At 41.0% G+C, this 24,216-nt stretch overlaps 1 protein-coding gene across 10 annotated transcripts; it reads right to left on the bottom strand.

Moving 5' to 3' along the window:
- Positions 1-86: 86 nt before the first annotated feature.
- On the bottom strand, positions 87-23,760 carry arhgap17b (Rho GTPase activating protein 17b). 10 transcript variants are annotated; one of them, XM_044180955.1, is made up of 21 exons: positions 23,346-23,760; positions 19,327-19,366; positions 13,918-14,022; positions 13,350-13,426; positions 12,968-13,079; positions 12,562-12,638; positions 12,259-12,361; positions 11,789-11,857; positions 11,575-11,656; positions 10,269-10,396; positions 9,579-9,690; positions 9,414-9,495; positions 9,253-9,333; positions 8,593-8,706; positions 8,396-8,487; positions 7,277-7,415; positions 5,677-5,970; positions 4,911-5,032; positions 4,413-4,826; positions 2,002-2,053; positions 1,240-1,378 (listed from the first exon to the last, which is right to left on the bottom strand). In XM_044180955.1, exons 1-20 carry the CDS (start codon positions 23,396-23,398, stop codon positions 2,046-2,048), a joined length of 2,304 nt encoding a protein of 767 aa, XP_044036890.1. In that variant the 5' UTR covers positions 23,399-23,760; the 3' UTR covers positions 1,240-1,378; positions 2,002-2,045. The 10 variants fall into 10 exon arrangements, with proteins under 10 accessions (XP_044036885.1, XP_044036886.1, XP_044036889.1 ...); XM_044180958.1 differs by having other exon boundaries at positions 4,452-4,826; XM_044180957.1 differs by having other exon boundaries at positions 1,276-1,378; positions 2,008-2,053.
- Positions 23,761-24,216: the final 456 nt, after the last annotated feature.

Below are 24,216 nucleotides of genomic sequence, written 5' to 3'. Positions count from 1 at the left end.
AATTTAATTACAGCTGAAAAACATACACAAACCGACTTTGATGACTGTCCTTTGTTATAACTGATGAGAAGAAGCTGACAACACTGTAAAATGTTCAGCAATATTTAATTAAGAGTAATGATGCATTGTATGATGCATGTTCAGAAAAGCAAACATAAAAATCATAAGAAAAAAAAAAAAAACAAGGTAAAGATTTTCAGCCATAGTAAAAATTATACACAAAGAAGAATTTCATTATTTGGTTCATAGCTGAGTGGGAGTGATCAGTTACAAGCTATGTATAGAAAATACATTTATCACAATCAATGTTAGAAAAATCCCTTTCAATGATAAAAGCTAATCTTTGAGCTCAGGTCAGGTGAAATCAAATAAAATTCTAGAGGGAAAACTGCCTGAAATACCAAAAGTTACAGCATATGTGCTGTGGAGAGGACACTACTGGAAGACAACTGCATTTTATATTGCACTCTTGCCAAAATATTTGGTCATTAGCAACCATAATAGAAGCCGAGCAGCTCTAAATATTAATAAAATTTTCTTTGGTCCTTTACACTAGTGTGTACAGTGCAGTGCTGACGTGTGTGATAGTTATTGAAAAGCCCTTCTAAGCTAAACGTCACATTTAGCCAGTTGAAATTGGAAAATTCCAGAATGTGATTCTGTTTCACGATAAATAGACCATCAGTGTCTGGCTAACACTCAAATATCTCCACACAACTGTGCTGCCAAATAAAAAAATATTAGTTATATGTTGTAAGACCTGATGCTAAAAACAGATTCACAGATTCCTGCCACTGGAAACATTCATAGCATTGAACCTATAGTATCGATAGTAACATTTTAAAAAGAAGCAGGAGACGTGAAAGCTTAGCACTCTTTGAGTTCAGCTGCTGTGTGTTCAGGTTATATACTTGAGTCTAGAAAGGCTCTGCAGTCCAGTCTTAAAATACCCAGCAGTATATATAACAAAGGGAGTTTGATATGAAGTCTAATAGCTGGACTGGAGTTTTGTGGTTTATACCACCACTGTAAGATGAGGTTTCTGGTTTGAGTCTCAGCAAAACAGGAGAAAAGTCAGCCATTTTTCCCCCAGAAAGCAGTCTGGCATCATGTGAAGAGCTGGAGTGAACCAATGTGTTTGAGTTACCTGTCTGATATTTGATTCTAAACATTCAAATCTTTTACGTGGACCAGCTGAGTGAAGGAGGATTTCGATGATCCCTCTTTTTTCACAGAACTGTGCTCTCTGTCTGGATTTGAGGGTCTAGGGTGGTGGTGGCGGCGGCAGGCTCTTGACCAGCAGAGCTCTCCCCTTGTTGGTCCACAATCACCTCAGGGATGAGGGCTCGACCAATCCCCTTTAGGACCAGGCCTCCATCTATACAGGACAGTTAGGGAGATGGGTCAGCAAATAAATCAGTTTAGACACGTGAACTTGAGCTCAAGCAACAAACCAAACTTATAACAGCCACACACACACGCCACCTTTACACACTCAGTAAGACACCAAGGATTGATCTTTCTGTTAAATCTAGTCAATATTTCATATTTAGTTTCAGTTAAGTAATATTTTTAGATGTGGAGGGAGTTATTGAAGAGTATCCTTGGTGTGTTAATCTTTAAATGCGACACATTTTCTACGTAGATCTGTTCAAAAAGTGCACATATAGAATATCAGCACACTGTCAGTTTAAAATATGTTTAGGGGCACGTTAGTTATCACTGAAAACTTAACAGGCAAAAGCCATCCAACCTCGGCATCGGGGGATGGTGTAGGAATCACAAGCATGTTAGTTTTGTTGGACACCGGGGTTAGAGTGCAGGACAAATGCATACTAATATACATAAATATATGTATACAGTATGTGTACAGCCAACAATACAGCGAGACACTAAAAAGGAGCAAACGCCTGCATTCTTTGGTTCCCCACAAAAAAAACACACACACACACGCAGTGGACACAAAAGCAAGGCCAAGCTATCAGCCAATCAGATCCTTACCATTACCTGCCTTGCAAAGCTCATCTTACAGGCAGGCCAGCAGCTCAGACATCTGCAATATTTACACATTTCCTGTCATGCGTCAGATCACCACAGTTATATTTATTGTGTGAGACACCATGTCACAGTGAAACCAAAAGCCAGAAAGCTACATAAAGTAATGCCCTGAGAGGAAGCTGAAATCACTCAATGCTGAAAACAGTATCAGCAGATGACCAGCAAGTGATTTCAGTCATTGCAATGCCTACACAAAGAAATTATGTTTAACAATGTTAAACATCACTAAAGATGTGTTCTTTTACATCTGGAATTCTAAAAGTCTTACATTAAAACACAGCAAGAGTTGCTCATGGCATAAACAGTAAACACCAAGTACATTTAGTCAAGCACTGTACTTAAAAGGTACAGCGTGTAGGATTTAGTGGCATCTAGCGGTGAAATTGCAGTTGGCAACCATTTGAATACCCCTTGCCTCGCCCTCCCCTTCAAAGCGTGTTGGAGAAACTACAGTGGCCGTGAAACCCGCAAACGGCCCTATCTAGAGCCAGTGTTTGATTTGTCCGTTCTGGGCTTCTGTAGAAACATGGCGGTGCAACATGGCGGTCTCCGTGGAAGGGGAACCGCTCCCTAGACAGATAAAAAACGGCTTATTCTAAAAGTAATGAAAACACAACGATTCTTATTTTCAGGTGATTATAACACTAATTAAAACTTACTTATAAATATTATATTCCATTTCTGCCAATAGATCATTTTGTGGTACTTGTACTTGATTATTTCCATTTTCTGCTACTTTATACTTCTACTACAATTCAAAAGTAAATATTGTACTTTTTACTCCACTACATTTATTTGACAACTTTAGTCACTTTGCAGATATTGACTATTAATATATAATGTGATGTATAGATTAATGCATCAATAACGATAATCCAATAATATAATATATATGATTCTGAATTGAGCCATTCTTCATAATGAGTACTTGTGGTACTTTAAGTATATTTTGATGCTAAAACTTTTGTACTTGTAACAGTATTTCTCCACTGTGGTATGGTACTTTTACTTAAAGGTGGGGTATGCAATTCTAATCCAATACAGGTCTTTTTGTCAGATTCAGTAAATATCTCCTCACGGTCCGCTAGCTGTCCGTCTGTTCAGTGTGTGCGGCGAAAAGAAATCCGGTGTTTGTACACAGCCCTGGCTCTATAAATGGGGAAATAAAGTGGCTCGGACTGGGCCACACAACGCTATTCCAGCCATGATTTGTGTGTCAGGTAACGTTAAATGACTTGCCCACAGACATTCAGCTCACTTTCTAGTAGATATGCTGTTGTTGTGATGTTTGCTATAGTAGCAGGAGAGTTGTGAGTATCGCTGTCTGGAGCTGGTGTGCTGGCTCTGGGAAACTGTCTCATCCCCTCTGCATGTTAGCTTTGCAGCAGCAACTGCAGGGACAGTTAGCCACAACCTAGCTAACGTTAGTTACATTATTTGCTGTGTCATTGTTCGCTCTATAGCATGGTATTTGCCATGGTTTTGGATTTCTCCAGAATCGCATACCCCCACCTTTTAAGTAAAAGATCCTCCGAGTACTTCCTCCACCACTGTCAGAGGCAAATATTGTACTTTTTTCTCCACTACGTTTATTTTACAGCTATAGTTACTAGTTACATTGCAGATTATGATTCTAAACACATGAACTTATAAAATATGACAAACTGCTATAGGTTAAACAACTCAACAGTATATAAAGCAATTAATTAGCTGCACCTCGACCAGCTACAACATTAAAATGGCACTTAAACATGAATGTATCTCTAATAATAAGCCAATAATATATACAGTATAACACTTACAGGAGCCTTTCACATAATGAGTACTTTTACTTTTGATACTTGCTGATAATACTAATGTACTCTTTCTTAAGTAGGATTTTGAATCCATGACTTTTACTTGGGGTAATGGGGTATTTTTTAATTTTGGTATTGCTACTTTTAGTTAAGTAAATGATCTGAATATTTCTTCCACCACTGACTGTCAGATCTGTGCACCACAGCATTACAGAAGTAGCCAGATCAAACATCCTGCTCTATTTGGAGCTAGATGAGAGTTTCCATTGGAAAAACTTAATCATACAGTGCACATGTTGTGCACACAAACACACAGATACACACAGAGTAATGCCTCTTTGTTACAGTATAAGTACACAGACATCTTATTACCCTCTTGATTTCTGCTGCCTGGTGTGCCGTCATTTTTTGAAATCTGATTCTTAACTATAGTTAGCGTTTTATGCATTGCTGGTACTATTTAAATATCATGATACTCCACACTATTTCTTATATAATGTATTACTATAAAAACATCTAAAAACAGGATCAGTGAGGCACAGGGAACAGACTGTTTACCTGTTATGATCTTGGAGGCAGAGCTGCAAATTTCATTACCGTTGTCATTTGCTGCAGGTTGTGGAGGTGGCGGCATGCTGGGTCGGGGCCGTGGCCTGGGAGCTGGCCTGGAGGGGCGAGGGAGAGATCCAGAGTGGTAGAAAGACAGGGGGTTGGAGTGCAATCCATCATGAGGCGGAGTGTCAGGAGGGGTGGGAGTGCTGGGGGGAGAGGGCTCCGACTCCCCCTGGGCATGATGGGCTGGAGGAGGCTGCGGGGGCGGGTGGCTCGGGGCCTGGATTGGGCCATCTTTGCTGGGCTGGCGTCTGGGGGTTATGGGTGGGTGATGAGGGGAGCTGAGCATCTGGGTGGTACTGGGATGGGAGGAAAATGGGCTGGCCTGTTTGGGCGGGGCTGGGGCCTGCTTCTTGGTGCCTTCAGAGGAAAACAGAATTATTACATGATATTAACAATATTAATGGTAATAAATAATCAGAATAGGAATGTACATTCTCTCACCTCTGCGAACCATGTGTGGACTAGGCCCCCTGGATCCACCCTGAGAGTGGGGGGTTCCTACTGTAAGATTGAGTGAACCATTCCTCTGGGGAGGGGGGGTGGACATGAGCTCACGGGCTGGGCTGTGGAAATACAAGGAATCCAAATGTTAATCCACCAACATGTCATCTGTGCTTTACAGATTTAATAAGGAAGTGCTGCGTCGGTGCAAGAACTCATGCATATAATATATAAAACAAACATATTTCCATTCAAAGGCTAATTACATTAAATGAATGTTATCACATGAGGAATAACTCAAAGAACAATATAAAGTGTAGAGAAGAGGATGCAAAATCAGGAAATAAATTTGTTCAGTAATGTGTTACATGCAAAAATCAGATATTGCCACAAAGTAGTCACTGAGGAAGAGACACTGACAGGCAGGCGAGGAGGAAGGGGAGTATGTTTTAAAATTAGACTGAGTTTGGTCAATCATCACAACAAGCAGGAGGGAGGGTAAAAGTTGCCTGTAAACAAAGCATCACATGATTTTTGTTGCATTACATTCTTAATTTGTTAAAATGAAGCCAAATTAAAAGCTGTGGACGTAATAGACATTGTTATTCTTGTGATTTTCCAATTTATGACTTCCGATGTGGGAAGTGAAAACTCAAAGAACAATCAAACACATGACAAACATAAAGGGTGGGTGAGCTCCGGATTGGCTGATTGGCTGCGAGCAGGCGGTGGAGTATTTTTGCTACCTCAGCTCGCTTCTCCTTACCTTCTCTCCTCTGCGCTGAGCTGGGTTACAACCTGAGGTTGCACTGTGGCTACCTGGACCCCACCACCCAGACCACCACCAACAACACCACCACCACTACCAGCACCACTCAGGCCAGGCTGCTCAACCTCTGTAGCTGGGGACGGAACCTGGGGCTGGGGCTCGGGCTGGGCAGGACCCCAGGCTTCCAGAGGAGGCAGTGGGGGTTGGAAGGTGGGTGAGGTTAGCTGTGGCTGCTTTCTATTTACAGTGCTGGCTCTACGTTGAGCAGGCTCCGGCTGTTTGTTAACAGTGCTAGGGAGGGGGGGGGATGAGAGGGGAGAGAGTTCAGGAGGGCAAACTACACGCCATCAGACAGAATGAAAGAGCAAGAGACCAAGAGAGACAGAAAAACAGTGAGAGCAGAGACAGACGGAGAGAGATGGTGCGAGGGACAGAAAAAGAGGCCACTTCCTGAGTTTAATGAAACCAGCTTAGAAAGAAGAACCCAAAAAGGACATAAAACCACATGACAGTGACCTTTTAAATAGAACAACTTTGAACTGCAACAAATCTGCAGGGACAAAAGAGACAGATGCCACACCATACAAACAAAATGCAACAGAGGAAGCCCACACAAAACATAAAACCAGCAACCTACAGTGTGACCTAAGCTTTAATTGGAAACAAAGGAAATAACACAAGAGTACACAAGAGTAACACACAACAATTATAGCTCTGGACAAAATGGTATCCCAATGCTACTGAAAATTGTTTCATTAAAAATGTCTGAAAGAGAACTGCTTTTTCATCATTCAGTATGAACCTTGAGGAAAACATAACTGATTAGTTTTAGGGATGCACTGATTGTGAAATTCTGGGCGGATACCAATACCGATGTTTTTTTGTTGTTTATTTTGTTTTTGTTGTTATTTTCCCCCTTTTGTGCCAGGGAAGGAAATCTTTATTATAAAAAAATAACCGAACTGTTTTAAAGTGATTCAGCATTTCATTACACTATCTTTGAATGAGCATAAATTCAATCAAATTTATGAAACAACCTTTAATATAACCTTGTTTCACATGAAAAAGATTCTTTTGAAAAATAGCTGCTTCAAAAGCCTTTTTAGCCTGCTTTGCAACAAATACAAATAACTAACACAACCTTGAGCCAGCGCAAAATTGATGCGACACAACAGATAAACATCAGGCACTGCCATCAGTGAATGTCATCCTATTTGCAGATAGGCCGATGGCAGTCAACAAGGCAAATATTGGCCGATACCGATGTTCGGCCGATATATCGGTGCATCCCTAATTAGCTTGTGCTGAAATCACCTAAACATAACAGAAATGTGGTGCAGAAATCACACAGAACATCATTCCCTTCTTTTACTTATCAGTGACTAGATTCACGGGAGCTACATTGGACTACGGCACAGCTTTGAAGTCTGGACTGGGCAGATCTTCAGTGGGTGTTTCAGTGACTGTGATGGACTCATTGGCCACTACATAGAGGGCCGACACGACTGGGCCCCGCGACTCCTGCCTGCTCAGTGTCTTGGGACGGGACGGGAGGGTGAGGGGCAGGCTGAGGCTGAGATTGGGGCGAGACAGGTACCTGTCTTTACGGGGGGTGTGACTGTCCCCGTCCTGCCCCACCAGGCTACCAGGGCGTTTCCTATCCAGGCCGGTTTCGAGGTCTGGGGTGGCTGGGTGGGTGGGCAACGCAAACATGCCCGACACGTTGAAGTCCACCTCTAGAGGGAAGAAAGTGGGAAGCAAATAGAGAAGAGATGATGAAAATTACAATGATGGTAAAGATGATCTTCTAATGTTTGTAATATATCAAGAGCGTGGGATGATCAATAATTAAATTGCTAGTTATTTTTAAGCCATGCTACCTATGTAATTTGACACACACATTAATGTCCTCCTCAGGATGCATTGTAATTATTTTATTATGTGTTTAGTGCTAATTCGCAAATGTTAGCATGCTAACACACTAAACTTTGATGGTGATCTTGGTAACCAGTATACCTGCTAACAGCATGTTAACATTGTGTCATGTCATTGTGAGCGTGTTAGCATGCTGACGTTAGCATTTAGCTCAAAGCACCACGATGCCTAAGTACAACCTCACAGAGCTGCTAGCATGACTGTAGACTTTTAGTCTTGTTAGTTTATTTTTAGCTGTAATTTAATTGGGCTCAGTTTCTCTCAACCTGTCTTAACTAATTTCCCTTCATTTAGTGATTTCCAAAATTTCCCTAAATTGCCTCTGACAATCGTTAAAGGACGAGCAAGGAACTTGGTAATTGCACATGTTGGAGAGACAATATACAAAAGAAGAGAGAGATAGTTTTCTTTTTTTAGTCATGAGACATCCCTCACTTAAAACGGTACAGGCAAGTTTGGAAAGAACCCCCAAACCTGAAGTTTAAAAAAAAAAAGGAAAAAAAAAAAAAGATTCAGGTGGTTGAAACATTCTCTGCTAATAAACTCTGTTGTAGCTGCATTCAATATATTCAGAAAAAACACCACATAGTCTTAATTTGAGCAGTCATCATCAGTAATTAGTACACCACCAAACAACATTCAAGGGACATTGTCAATAGTTGGTAACAGATACATTTCTCCCCAAATCTCCTAGTTGATGTGTGTTCTTTTCTATTTAACCTCTTATAGGTAAGAGAGAGAAGAAGTACTATTGCAAATACAACAAACAGAGAGGTTTTACCTTCAGGGAAGAACCAATCAGCGTGCTGGATAATGGGCTCAATGATGGCGACCACGTGGACAGATGTAGCTGCTGCCATCTCTGCCAGCGTCCTGAATACAACCGCAGACCGACAAGGACAGAGAGGAAGCTTTATTATTCACTTTGTACTCAGAAAGCCAACATAAATATTAGGTAACAGAGCACAGAGTTCTTACCCCTCGGTCTTTGCCCAGAGCAGGTTGGGCCCCAGGACTATAGCGATGTTGCTGGGAGTCATCTTATTAACCTCGCTGTCCTGAGCCAGTTTAGCCAGAAACTTCACCAGATACCTGCAACAGAGAGTTGCTTTCAGCAACAGTTTTTCATTACAGGCTAGTTAGCTAACTAATATTCTGAGCCAGTGGTTTCCAAACGTTTGGGATTGTGACCCCCTTAAAGTAAAGTGATGGACTTAGTGTGGACATGAGTTGTGAGCAGTTCAACCACAGTGCTTTTTTCTTCCCAGATTGTTCTATTTGAAGGATTTTTTAGAGGTCTAAAGTGGTATAAGTGTCCAATATTTCACAGCCTCTTGTGGGTTCCTGACCCCCAGGTCAGGAACCCACAGAAGTGAATGCTCTAGTGCGTTGTTTAATACAGCATCAAAATTACCTCTAGCAAACTAGTAAGACAGGCTTCTATTTTTTGACTAGTTAAAATCTGCTGCATCAATTATGAAAGTGAAAAATGGAACAGAAATGAACTCCATACATTCAGTTCTGTACTAATTTACTTTTAGAAACTAAGCATACACCTCTGCTGTGTCAACAACACGGTGTGTATTGTCTCATCTGTACAGAATACAACTTGTTACAATGAGTTGAAGATGCTCTTACCTGAGGTTTGCCTTGTGAGTTTTTGGCAAACGGTCACATGTCACCCACAAGGCCTGAAGCCTCTTGTCAGGGTCAGACACACTGAAACCACACACACAAAATATTTGCTCATTACATAAGTAACAGAATATCTAAAGCAACCAGTCTGAGTGTCTTCTTACTTGGAGGCCTGTGTCCACTCGTCGTACAGGCCAAAAGTCATTAGAGGTTCAGGAAGTTCCCTGAGGTATGACTTCAGGGCTCCTGTGTATGAAGAAAAAAAGGTATGAGAAAATGATCTGGACCAGATGGTTTCACTTTTTGTGGATTTGTAGAAGAGGATGTACCAGCGACGGCATGGGGATCAGAGTAGAACTCCTCGAGCTGCGAGGTGGAGCAGTCCAGCGCTGCTTTTAGCTTCTTCAGTTTTGATGCTCCAGCGGCTATTCTGAAGAGACCCTGCAAGGAAAACATAGAGGAAAATGACTGAATAGGGCTTTTTTCGGCAGGTACAGATGACTGGTTTCAATCCTGAAATTAAAGAAGTGATTCTGGGTCGGTATGAGGAAAGGAGAAGTAAAGCACATTAAGTGTACCTTCCACTAAATGACTGAGAAAGTCGAAGGAGATGTGGCTCTTCCAGGATGAGTAGCAGATAGACATACAGCAGTTTACATACAAGAGTTTTGTTTCCGTTAATAAAAATGTCTTTAATTGTCTCCTCCTTGGGGATTCTAGTTATATGGTTACATTTAAAGAGTGTATTAGTGAACATGCTAATGGATAACAGATGTGCCTGCGCGCGTGCGGACACACACACACACACACACAGCTTATTCCCGCAGCCTCGAGGCTAACTGACCACAAGTTGGCCTCAGCTGTTTCCAGACTGTACATGCCATCATTTCTAGAGAGCAGTCCACATGACTCACACCTCCTTCCAGCTTCAACAAGAGTAGAGCAGTGAATTCTGGTTAATTAACTCTCAACTTTGCCCTACTTTACTAAAGTTTCTCCTTTTCCTCTGCCATCCATACCTCCTCCTTCATGCCGGTCTCCAGCAGCATCATGACGCAGGCCTCGATGGGCAGAGCGATCTCACGGTTACTTCTCTTCAGGTGCTCCTCCAGAGCCGTACCGAACGCCGGCTTCTCCATCCAGGAGTCTAAGAGAGAAGAGCATCATCAGTATCTTTACACTTTTGACAGCATTTCTGCTCTATGTCTCTCAACTATTCTTCTATAGTTGACAATGAATACTCAAAGGTTAATCCTTAGAAAACAACTTTTTTTATACTTAGAGAGGCTACGTTGTGTGAGTTTTAGTTGGACTTGGATGGAATATATTGAACAAAAATGTATTGCTAGGTGTAATGATCTCTCCTTCCCATGCCACTGCTTTGCTGTCACAGAGATACTGTACTTTCCCTGTCTGAAGCCTTTATCATGCACATGCATACATAGATAGACAGATAGATACTTTGTTGATCCCAAAACATTAACAGCTGATTGGAAACCCGTTTATGTGTATACATGGTCAAGAAATCTGCTTTCTCCAGGAGAAATCTAACCATGCAAAATCAGGTTTATTTAATCCCCAACCCTAATTACAGAATTTCTTGTTACTGTACAAAGCTGATTGTAACCTGGTTACTTAAGTGTATGGAAAGACAACTTAGGAGAGAAACTGATGCGATGACATGTGATTTTAGTCATTTTGTTTTCTGGAAAATAAACCGACTTTGCTCCTCTTCATTGCCATCAGTCTGCTGTATGTCTACCTCTAAGCTGTTAGTAATTCATTTATTGGGACCAGAGAAAAAGCAGATGTGGCATTAGATAAGTCTGACACAATGGAGCTCTCATCCTAATTTCATAGAGAGAAAACTGGGGCACTGTGCTGCTGGCTTTCATGAAGGAAATAAATGGTTCTCATCATAGACACAGTTAAGAGTTTGAGGCTGAAATATGCAATTTCCTTTCCCACCTCAGTGGCGAGAAAGGTACTAAACTTGGAAAATGTGACAATTATGTATATTGACTTGTGATACCACGGTGTGGCAATAAAAAAAATACAAACACAGTGTGAAATGCTTAGCTTCCATTGAACTGGCTCTGTTTTAATTTACTTTATTTGCATTGTCAACTCAACAAGCCAGTCCACATTTCTCAGCAGCAGAGTATAGAGCGGCTTGTGTGTCGTACAATATATGAACAACCATGGATGCCAGCTCTAAAACTATATTGGGGTTTAATGAGGAACTAAAAGGAGGGGTGCAAAGGTTATGTTTTTTTATATTGTTTGCAGATTTAATGAATGTCTGTTTTATGTCTCGCTATTCACCTTGCTGTATTTGGATAGTCGGTATAGCTGCCTCCAGAGCTGCCAGAGACCTCCTGTGGTAGTCTGCCTGGGCCTCTAATAACTGGTACACAAACATAAACACAGGCATTCTTACTGCATCAACAAATAATACAGTTATAGTGGAATGGATCATATTTGCATCACATTTCCATTTTAGTTTTGGGTCATTTACACTAAACTGAGGTGCACCCACCATGACATAATAGCGTGCATAATCTCCCTCTTTAGAAGCAAAGTTGTACAGGTCTGCAGAGAGCTGGTCCTGTAGGATGAAAAAATATATATTTCCATACATGGCAAACATTATGGCAACCTTAGACCGTCTGCCTTACTTTACACAGAAACTTTTCATTAAGACGCAAATGAGCTCCAGATGACAAAGCAATGGCCTTTAATTACATCGTCCTAATAATGTGCATAGCATGTTTGTTCGTGGTCCACTCCTGTTACAAGGCTTCCTTTGTTCAGTCAGTTCATAAGACACCTGATGAAGAGGCCCTGGCTGGAATGTACAGCCATTAGATTAAACATGTCTCGATTAAATACTGTATATACACATAAACCACAGTGATTGGTAAAGCATTGTTCAAACAGCATAAAGTGTATTTTGAGTAGTAAATCAAAAAACTGTGCATTGCAAGAGAAATATAAAACAAAATCTACCTTGCATATTTCTACTTTGTTGAGAGCCTCGTCCATCTCGTCTTTGAGAGAATCGGCCTTAGCTACCATGGCCTGGTTGTTGGACTTTGCTGCCTGGTACCACCTGCAGGCCAAGAAATTATTTAGACACTTGAGCATGAAACTTTGTTCATATTCACATTACAAAGTGTAATATCTATGACAACAGTCACACTCACTTTTAAAATCCTAAACATGGACAAAAAAGTGTGCAATTAAAGTAAAAAAAAGAAAAAAGAAAAAGAACTTTATCGACCACTAAATTCAGACTATAAGCTGGTGTACCTCGTCTTGGCAGAGTCATAGTCCAGAACCAGCTTGGCGAGTTGTTTCCTCTGTTTAAGTATATTGGGAATCTCCACCTGTGAGAGAAACAGTGAGGATCATGAGTGCACTTTATAGTCAACACTAGATAACACCTTTCCTGTAAGAACATTTTGTTAAAGTGAATCATGTAGAATGGTAATATATTACAAAAAGATCAACCAAAGGCTATGTTGAATTTGGCTCAATCATGAGATTAAACACACTAAACAGGCTTAACAGGCTGAATGTTTCAGTAAATTGTAATTTGTTTAAAAAGTGATTTTTCAAAGACACAAATATGCAAAGTTACAACTTAATTACAGACACATGCAGGTCATAAGTGATCACTACAGTATGAAGAGAGCTGCAGTGTCTGTGTTTTTACCTCTGCCAGCTGGTTGAGAGGATCCAGGATGTCTCTCTCAATCTGGACTTCATGCTGCATCAGTTCAGTCGCTAACCTGCTCTCTGCCTCCCCACACACATCCATCATCTTGCTGCTCGCACACAAACACGCACAGAGAAACAGGAATGTATACAAATATGACACTATATATCACTACTTTTTTCACAGTGAGAACAATGTTAGTGTGAAAGAAAGACGCACACAGACACACGAGGCCCCTTGTTAGACCCTCCAAGTTCCTTTCACTCAAATAATCACTTTTAATATTGTATTGTGGTTAATTAGATGCTGTACACTCTTAAATACTGCTGAAACAGGTCTTGCATGTTATAAAATCTTGTAGTTAACTTTCGCATCTCACCCAATCAGACTCTCGTCTCCCAGCTGACCACCTCCCTCCTGCATGGCCTGGGACAGCGTCGTCAGGGGCAGCTTTTTCTGCAAGCAGACCAGCAAATGAAGTTTAGCCTACTTAAAATTTTGCCGTGAACAAATGATAACCTTATGATTAGCAGCAGGGATGTAAAAAAGAAAGAAAAATAAGAGTTTTGTCAGTTTTATTGTGTGTATGGCTGAGGTGGGTCTGTTACGCACTGATAGTGAAGCTGGCAGGAGTCCAGTACTGAATATTTTTCTCCTGAGTCTCTCTCATATGAATGTGTTACATAAGAGGAGATGCTATGTGTTCATAGCACAAGATAGCAGGTTGATAATACTGACAATGGTGTCACAGTGATTCACCCTTATTTAATTTCTGTATGTTCTTTACACAGACTTACCCGACTTTGTAGCATGCTGCTATCATGCTGAGTTAATAAGATACGGTTATGACAGCCCAGTTCAAAGTTGCAAGTGTCTAAAAAGTGCAGCTGCTGAATGAAAGAGCAGCAAAGCCAGAGGGCGATTCAGAAAAATCAAGTGCTTCTTACATGTCTCTTCTCTGTGTCTGTGCCCAGTTGACCCTGCAGACAGGAAACCAGCCTCTTGTGTGTGTTGTGCGACACCAAACGCACCAACTCCATCCGCCTCTCGATCTGTGTACGCACATAAGACGCAAAATGTTATAAAATACAAACAAAACAGGCCTACTGGGAGTAGAGTTCAGTTCAGTTCTTGTCTCCCTGTGCAATGACAGTTTCATCTTCGCAGCGCACACACACACACACACACCCACACACATTTTCCTGTTCAATGACAACCCAGGTGAGAGCTACAAATCAAAACACAGAAGTGGCACTAGCGCACATTCATCTCTAAACTTTCCACCCTGCTCTTGTTATTGAAATATGATGGAGGATGTCAATGCTGTTTTTCTAGATCTGCAGTGTTACAACAGGCAGCACTGACAGCCAGATGGAAGGACTGACGGCAGATAAGCAACACAGGCTGATGGATTGTGGTCTTTACCCTAACCATAACAGGGAAAGCTTCTTTGTTTTGACATATGACTCCATGTAGAGATATTATCAAGGAGAGGAGATGAATCATTCTGACTGCAGGCCTGAGTTGGCTTTTTCTACTGGTTATACTTCACAAGCAGTTATTTAAAGAATATTGCGGTTTTGCATGCTTTAACCCCTTACCTACAAGTGGTTTAAGTTCATTTCACTAGATTCAACACATGTCATTACACATGTACATGTACTAGGCAACGAAATGCAGTACTGGGTGTGACTCCAGTTGTGGAGACTTTTCCTCTGTGTAAGAGCTTCCTCATTGCAGGAACTCATTGAAATAATCCAGCAATATGAAAACAATACAAATCAAGTTCCTTCATCACAATAAAAATGTCAAAATTATATAAAAATCCACTCTTGCCATAAACAATATCCTGTTAAGTTATTTACAACATTGCCGACAATGGCCTAAAAAGACATTAAAGGGATATTACTGCTGAAAAACATTGTATCCCAAAACACAAAAAACATTGAAAATGTCGCCACAACTGCCATGGCAAATAAAGGGAGAGACACCAAAAATGCAGTTAAATTAACTGTTAAATTGCAAAAAGAGATGAGATGTGGATGGCAGTAAAGCCAGCAGTGTAAGTGAGTGGATGTTTGGGAAATATGGTGTGTTGGTGGGAAAAATGATGATGGAACCAAACAAAATGTATGGAGAGAGTCTCTCCGAGAGGACTTAAGGTGGCAGCTATTATAGTGACTGGGAGCACTGGGCTCCCAGTCATGTGTTCCCAGTCAGCCCAAGTGGACGGCCCCAGCTACCAATTACATGAACCTCCAAGAGAAGAGCAAACAGGCCAGAGGGACCGTCACAGCATCAAACTCTGTGATCTCAGATTGTCAGAGTGTCCTTGAATGTCCCTGTCCAAGTTTTAAGTCTCTGCCAGCTAATAACTATGGTATGCTTTGGAAAATGGTCAGCAAGTATACAAAATGTATAGTTTAAACACTAAACACTCAAAAACACTAGTATGGTCTTTAAAACCAAACGTAGCAAATTCAATTCACTGTTCAATATCTTTTACCAGGAAAATTGTCTGCAGTATTTAAAAAAAACTGAGGTTTTGTATGAGGTGAAACATTTATGACAAACCACATAAACTTCAATTTAGTCCGCAATTTTGACACACTGATTGATTGGTTTCAGTTTAAACATTCAGCTGTGTCACTATTTGCCGCTCATTTCTGATCCCCATCTTTCTCTTGCTCTTCTTCCTTTACTTTTATCCTTGCTAATTCGCTGTTCTCTTTACGGCATGTCAGGCTCTCACTCACACACACACACACACACACACACACACACACACACTTTCCTCATCCCTCGCCCTTCACTCTCTCCTCCCTCTTTCCTGCAGCTGTTGCTCCATGCCAGACCACAGCTGGACTTGGCTTCCTTGCCTGGATCCAATTGATTCGCTCACCATTCAGCTGATCCCCAGCTCTGATTAATGCATATGGAAGTCTAGCTCTATCTGGTGTCGGCTCGATTGGATCCAGACTTCCAAAAACTCGTTGCAAAGAAGGAAAGAAAGAGGCCTGAGCGACTGCAGTGTGGGCGGTACGACGGACTGCATACACTGGGAGATCGCATTGTCTCTGCCGATGGATGTTTTCCATGAGCGTACACCAAAAGACCCTCGGGACACACACCAAAAGTACGTCTCTGATATTGAATTGCAGTCTGTTTTGCACAATTTACATTTGAAATGTATAAAAGTTTAGCTTTCCTTCTCTATGTAACTTGTCTGCTTCTTTTACCTACGTTGTACATGTCATTATGATGTACTGGCATAGATTCAATAATGAAAAAGACTCCTATAACCTCCTTTTAACATAATGACCCATTAAAAAAAGAAGTCTGATGATCTTAACCTTCAATTAGCCAGTCTCACGTCTCATACAGCGGGCTTTGCTGTGCTCACAAGAAGAGATCTGGCCTCGGGGGAGAAATGTAGTTATGGAAACAGACTCTTGTGCACACACAGAAACACCCTGACAAAATGAAGTCAAAGAGTTGAAAAGAGAAAAAAAAAGCTGGAAAACTCCCTGATCATAAGCACAGACAAGCACACATACATTTTGACGATTAACAGAACAGAGACGATCCCTCCCGCCTGCCTCTCCAGCTATTGAGCTGTCTAAAGGTTTACAGGCCAGTTACTGCCATCTTTTTTCCACGGAGAGCAATGAAAACAGTGAACAGAGTGAGCTGACGACCTCTGACCTGCCACAGCAGAAAATGTGGAACGTTTAGTGAGTCACAGAGGAACCGGGCGGGTGGATACAGTTTTGTTTTCTGGCTTGGAGCTGCTTTGGCTGACTGGCTGACCTTGTTGGCAGGATGGCTAACTGTCTGGTTAGCTGATGACAGAGCAGAAACAGGATTCAAATGCAACAATAGTCATGTTTGCTTAAAGGAATAGTTCGACATTTTTCAGAAATATGCTCATTATCTTTCTAGTCTAGAGTTAGATGACAAGATTGATACCGCTCTCATAGCTGTCCGTTAAATATGAAGCTAGAGCCGGCAGCCGGTTAGCTTAGCTTAGCATAAAGACTGGAAATGGGGAAACAGCTAGCCTGACTGTCTGGTGACAACATTTGCCTACCAGCACCTCTAAAGCTCACTAATTAGCAGATTATCTCTCATTTGCTTAATCTGTACAAAAAACAAAGTGTAAAAACGACAATCCACCATTTTAGGGGGTGGGGACTATTTGTTAGCCGAGCCTTCTCTTACTTTCGGCAAGAAAGCGAACAAGCGTATTTCCCAAAATGACAAACTCTTCCTTTAAACAGGCCGAGCCAGTGTTCTCGGAGACAATGAAAACAAACGCTAGAGTTGTCTGTTTAGCTCACTAGCTGGTTAGTTGACTGATAACCTGCTTAATATACAGTTTCAGATATGAGTATGCACCAGTCTCCGTAACAATAACAATCCATTGTGTATCCTAAGTTGTATTCAAATACTGAGATATGAGACCAGTTCCAGCCTGACACTCTCTCCTGTATGAGGCCAGGCAGGTCTGAGAGCCTCCTTAACTCTCCCACTGAGGCAGGACGTGTCCAAACAAGATAAATGCCTTAGCCAATGCAAAGGACTATGAAAAAATGGAAAAGAAAAAGACTACTACGACACTGTGGAAATCATAGTGTCAAATTTCAAGTTGGACGGTTCAGAGAAGAGAGGGGTGTGGGAGCATGTGGGGAGGGGCACAGGAAAAACTATTCTTTCTCTGCTCATGTTTGGAAAGAGGGAAAAACTTTCCCAGCCAGAGCGATTATATTAAAATGCAGAAACTGATTCACTGGTCTATGAAATCAGTAAACTGTGAGCTACACATTTTATAGAGATGACTGCAATCAGGTTGCATATCTGAAAGCTGCCTGTGAGCAGCATGTGTCCGGATACTAAACCACAGATTCTGACTTGGAGAACTTGGAGCTCAAGTTGTTGTTAAGCTAAAAGACACCCAAGCCACTTCCACTAGGCTGACCGCCTGACAATCACATTCCTCACTGTGAGCTGGAGCTAAAGGAATGTCTAACGCAGCACAAAGCTCCTGTCGTTTAGGACGCGGACCAAAGACGAAAGAAAGTATTCTCTGGAAGGGTTGGGTCGGTTTGTGCTCTGTGCTTTTGGGACATACATATACATATATATATATATATAGATATAGAGAGAGAGAGAGAGAGATGACTAAATTTAACTATTACCACTGTTTAAGCAAAAAACAAGCCTCCACTGTTCAATGCTGTGTGTTGATTACAGCAAAACAACTGTCTACATGTATTTTTTGTTGTATGTTACTGTGTGTGCGCACCACATGCAGTTCATAGTTCACTGCTGCATGTCATAAAACTTTGACTTCCATGACTGAATGCTTTAGACTTCACCTTTACTTTTCCTTCCACAAAAGCACCTTTCTTCTGTAAACACGCTCTGTCTTTTTCAGTCTCTCTTGTATTTCTTTACAGTCTTTTCCTAGCAGTGATATCACAGTTTCACTACCCAGAGGCCAGAGTACTCCCATCCCCCAACACACACACACACACACACACACAGAGCGTACATCCAGTATGCTTTCAAGATAACAGAACATTGCCAGGGTTTGCCTTGAGTGGAAAACCATGAGGCACTTTCCCTGCAGTACCAAACCCCTGAGCTGGCGAGGCATTACTGAATGAAAGACTCCCCAGTAATGTTTTGATGCCAGGAGTTGTACTCCGAGACTGCGGAGAGACTTGGCATCAACAAGCTGCTAAGGCATGATGGTTTTAACAGAGCCTTTGAGGAGACCTTGTAAGTCTTTTGATAACTTCCGTATTTTACTCTTCTGGAAAACGGAGCAGTTTTTACACTGAGATACAGCAGTTTAAAATAAAGTGGGTTAGACTGTGAACAGGAGACAGGACATAACACCCTTCATGGGGGACAGATACTGAATCATAGTTACATTAACCTGTAAACATTTCGTGCCAGTTCTTGTGGGCACAACTGTAGCTGCTAAGGGTGCAACAATACAGTCAGCTTATGGTTCAGTATGATACAGGTTTCATAGTTAGACAATATTTTTTACAAAGTTTGACAAAAACCAAATTACAGTGTGACATAACAAAAAATCCTTTCTTGGTATTTGTATAATAACTGTCCTTATAAGTTTTGGTTCACAATTCAAACAGAAACATTTACATGAAAGAAATGTATTCTTGTTTTTCAAGCAGGTACTTTTTTTAAAGAAAAGTTTACTGAAGTATGCAAAATGCAGGTTTATGTAGGATTATCGTCATTATCGATTAATCTGTTCTCTCTCGATCAATTATTTCGTCTATGACATGTCAGAAAATGGTTAAACATGCCCGTGTCATATTCACCTGTAAGAGGTCATCACTCAGCACCTCTGTTTTCTCAGCCCTGTTGAGGGAAACACAAATATGAAGCCAAAGGTCAAATACTGACAAAAAATAGAGAAATAAAAATACAGAAATAGAAAAACACACCTTCAACATACAGAGATAAGGTCCAATATAATACAATCCCAGGAAATGAGTTAAGGAACACACCTTAAGCACCTAATTTGAATTAAATGCCTAAATAATATGGAGTATTTGGACATTTCTCACTCTTCTGTATTGGTAGAAAAAAATGCAGTACAGTGACATAATGTGATGTTCTCTTATGGATCACAAGTTGTATTTTAACCAAACAAGACCTAACTTGCTGGTAAAACTCCACTGAACTGATAAGCAACTGACCATCAGACTAAAGCAGAAGAGTCTAACCAGCCCAACCTGTCTGCAGTTTGTGACTGCAGCAAAGTTACACAGTGCTTAAAATGCTTAAAGCCACAATAAAATGTTGTCACATGATACACTTGTTAACAATGTGAAATTTGTCAGGAAGCATATGTGAATTACTGGGTACCATTTGTGCACACATACTCAATGTGTATGCACAAATGCACCATCCCATCACTGCTCGTGCCCGTTTTCCACGATGGACCTGTCGGATTCCTCCACTCTGTCCGAACACACACTTCCTGTTGTGTCATCTCCACCTTGTTTGTTATGGCAACAGGATGTGTGTGTATTTGTGTGGAGTGGAGGAGGGTGGGAGTTGCCAAGTGGCTCGTTGATGTCTGAAACACACCTCACACACACACTGCACATTGTAGCAGAGTCTGCGGAAAATAGGATAGGGACACCGATTTGCTTCTTTATATGTGACCTCAAACTCTCATAGCAGATTTCTACCCATTTCAGAGACTAAATCATTGCTCTCTGCTTCTTGGTTTGAATCTTGCTGAGCTAGCGAGACCAGCAAACGAGCTCATCACTCACCCTGTCAATATCCAACAAATACACCAAAGCGCACACGTATTACATCTACACACACGAATCCCTGAAGACCTCTTCCTCTATCAGAGCAGGCCCACACTACAGATTCATATCTCGCAGGGATCAATTAACCCTCTCCCACACAAGAGTTATTACCTAATGCTGTTGTAAGTTACACCCTACAGACACAGGCTTTACCTCCCTAATGCCTGAAATATCCTCACTGTTAATCGAGAACGCCTTTGGCTGCACTATGCAGCTCTCACCATAGAGTAGTAGTATTTTCAGTTCAACTGGTCAAAGATGGCAAAGCTGGAGATCAGTGATAAGCCACGAGATTCTTGTTTATTATGATTCTGCAGACAGTTTTTCGGTTTTACAGTATGTGATCAATGAAAACTGCAAATTACAGATAGAAAATTAATTTCTATATTCGATTAATCTGTTTTTTTGTTGGCAAAAATGGTAAAAATGTAATGGTTAAAGTCTCTCAAATGTGAATATTGTCTGGTTTTCTTGGTCTTCTATAATAATAAATAGAAAGTCTTTGGGTTTTGGACTGTTAGACAAAACAAGACATTTTTAAAAGACGTCTCCTTGAGTCCCGGGATCTTCTGACAGGCATTTTTTGAGAAAGCTACATGTACAAAAGCAATCTCTATCAATACTGAATTAGCATTGATTTGACTGGAGTACAGCTTGACTCTGGGCAGCAGCTATTGTTCTAAGAATAGACTACCACAATGCTGGAGGCCAGACCCTAAAAGAAAACTTGAACTTACTAAGCCAGTGAGCTTACGCACAAGATACAAATACTAAAAACCTGTTTGTATTCATGTATTATCTGACGTCTAACTGCCTATGTTTTCATCCCAAATCAAAGTTTTGATAAAGCTTATCGTTCCACAGTGTAAGTGTATGCAAAGCTTCATAAACACAGCTACTCTGCAAGCTTGTACCACACTGCTTCCTCCTTATTAATCACATGTAAATCAAACAGACTTCCTCTTTTATAAAAAACACCCCTCTGTGGCTGCGTGACGTTCCGAACCCCTCCACCGTGTCCCCGTCAACAACCATGGAAATGCTTACTCCACAAAAACCCTCTGTGCCCGGCTCTTCCTGTGCCAAACACAGAACTACATCATCACAAACTGTCGTGGGGGGAGACAAATCCACTGCTTTGTGAAATAGATAAAAAGTCATCCTAGTGCTATAGTGGCAATCAGCTTAAAGTCCATGTTCAAGGAAGGATAGAAGGTTGTGGTGGAGAATTGACCCCTCTGAACCCAGCTTAGGCAAAATAATCAATCACAAAAATCAAAAGATGGACCTACACCTTTATAATGTATATAAAAAGGTGTATAAAATTTTGATTACAGATGAATTGTTTCAGTCATTTATCAAGCAAAAGTAGTGAAAAAAATGCTACAGTTTCTCATGGGAGGATTTGCTGCTTCTCTTCTCTTCATATATCAGAGTAAATTGAATATCTTTGGGTTTGGGACTTTTGGTCAGACAAAACAAGCCATTTGAAGACGCCACCTGGGGCTCTGGAATGAATCGATAAATCAAAAAAATGATCGGCGGATTAATCAATAATGAAAACAATCATTAGTTGCAGCCCTAAACTGATGTTTTGATTATATGAAGGTTGGTGAAAACACTGATTTGACCTTGCTTGTTACTTGTAGCGATCACGATGCTGCTAATCTCAACCATTTATTCATATAATATCATACCTCCCACTTTGTTTTAGTCATGCAGAGGTACAAATGGCACCAAAGGATTTCCTGGTATGTTAAACTCTATCCAGCAGTAATCCACAGTGGGTGTGTGCCTGCAAACACCTCAGTGAGCCTCTCAGTGAGCAAGCTGTCACTCTGCTCAGTTGAGTTTTACTGCTCTTACACAACATATGGAGGAATGTATGTATGTGAGGAATCCAGTGGCTACAGGCTATTGGTTGGAGAGTCACATTGAAGAAACATTACGAGAGACACCATTAATGCAGTAATAGCTGGAGACATCATCTCAGTTGTGGCTGCTGACAGAGAACAGGGCTGGAAACCCCTGTGGGGACGGAGATGAAGGGAGAGGAGGGAGGAGATGGTATAGATATTGTGTGTGTGTGTGTGTGTGTGTGTGTGTGTGTGTGTGTGTGTGTGTAAACTGCCAGTATCACCACACATCAGGAAATGTTTGTGTGTCTGTGTGCACGTCCTAGCCTACAATTGCAGAAATAACAGTAACTCTAAAATATGATCTTAGACTTCTAAGCACAACAGTCACTACTGAAGTGAAAGGGGGTTCTGTGAGCCCAGAATTTCTGCCTTCAGGTTTACACAGAGATATAGAGATTAATTAATCTAATTAGAGCTCAAACAATTAGTCAGTTAATCAAGTAGTCAAATCAAATGACTTGGGGCTATTTTGATAAATCAATTAATCTTTTTAGTTTTTCCTTCAAGCAAAAATGCCAAATGTTAGCAGCTAAAATTGTGAGAATTTGCTGCTTTTCTGAGTTTTATATAATTTTTAAATGAATATCTTTGGGTTTTAGACTGATGATCAGACAAAACAAGATGTCATCTTGGGCTAGCAGAACTCTTTTTTGACATTTCATAGAGGTAATAATTAACAGATTAATCAAAAACATAATTTTATTATTTACACAGATTTATCGATGATGAAAATAGTTATTAGCTGCAGCCCTAAATCTAATGAAGTCACTGATTTATTACTACCACAGACACACTTCAGTCCTCACCAGAGTGGGAAAGTGACTATTCATGAAGAAAGCCTAACACATCTGGAAACCCATTAAAAATCAAAATTCATGTGACATGTGTACATGTTTACTTTCTTTCTGACATTACTGAACTGCAAATGGTATTTATTTCGCAGAAAAGCAGCCCAGCCCTTCCGACAGATGACAATGAAAGAGGACAACACTGGATATTGTCAAATCATGAAAAGCGTCAGCGTGGGCCTGCCACAATATTGATATAAGACATCAACTTGCAACACTGCATGTTGTTCAAATAAACACTCACCTTCCAACCGTCTGGTTGGCGAGCTGCTTCATGCGATTAAACTGCTTCTTCATGTTTTTCCTCCTCTCTACGTCTCCTGCGAGTCTGTAAAAGTTAGCTGCACCTCAGAGCGCTGTGTTCATCCACCGTGGATCCAAAAGTTGCGCTACGTCGCAGCCATTGTAGCAGAAAGAGAGCGCTACAACACTTTCCTGGTTAAACTCGGTGACACTGGCCGTCGTTAGTAAACGCCAGAAAGTAAAGGTCAGTTGAAAAAGCCCCTGACGAGCTTCTGGATCCTCATCGCCCCCAATGTCAGACTAAACTAAACTGGTTTGTGTGCAACAGCCAGTGTGGTAGAAGGAAGTGGTTTTACTTCCCTGCTGTACGCTGCACGGCCCAATTGTGACATGTGATACCTTTGCAAGAAAGAAAAAATTGACTCAGCTATATGCCTGTCATGGTCATGGCAAAGTCACAGTCACATACGTTTTTAGTTGACTATAGAAAGTAGTTTTTTAGAGTGCAATATAGAAAATCGTATTATGGTGTTAAATGATCAGAATCCGAGTCAGAAACAGGTTTATTACCAAGTAGGTTTTTCACGTACAAGGAATTTGCTTTGGCATTGGTGCATAACGGTCACAATTAACATAGTAAGGGAAAGAAAAACAACAAAGTTAATTAATTGCTGAACTAATTGGGCAAATTGGAGAAACATGACAAAAACTTACAAAAATTACACCGACTACACTTTACCAAATGCAAAACGAAAAGTATAATGCTGATCAGAACCAATAAGCATCAATCGACAGCTGCAAAAAGAACAGAAAGCCTTTTAATTTCATTTACTCCACCGGTCCAGGGTCAGTCTCGGTGACTTCAGAGGCTA

The sequence above is a fragment of the Siniperca chuatsi genome, linkage group LG21 (assembly GCF_020085105.1).
Source record: "Siniperca chuatsi isolate FFG_IHB_CAS linkage group LG21, ASM2008510v1, whole genome shotgun sequence".
NCBI lineage: Eukaryota > Metazoa > Chordata > Actinopteri > Centrarchiformes > Sinipercidae > Siniperca > Siniperca chuatsi.
Note: the sequence above shows the minus strand (reverse complement) of the source record. Positions and strands in the feature narration are given on the sequence as shown.

Bases quoted from the DNA above. Each gene is read 5' to 3' on its own strand.
- arhgap17b (XM_044180950.1), bottom strand. From the start codon at position 23,398: ATGAAGAAGCAGTTTAATCGCATGAAGCAGCTCGCCAACCAGACGGTT. The intron at 14,023-19,326 runs GTGAATATGACA...GTGCGTACACAG, and splicing joins TGAGTGATGACCTCTTACAG to ATCGAGAGGCGGATGGAGTT. The intron at 13,080-13,349 runs GTGAGATGCGAA...GTGTGCGAGCAG, and splicing joins GGAGACGAGAGTCTGATTGG to CAAGATGATGGATGTGTGTG.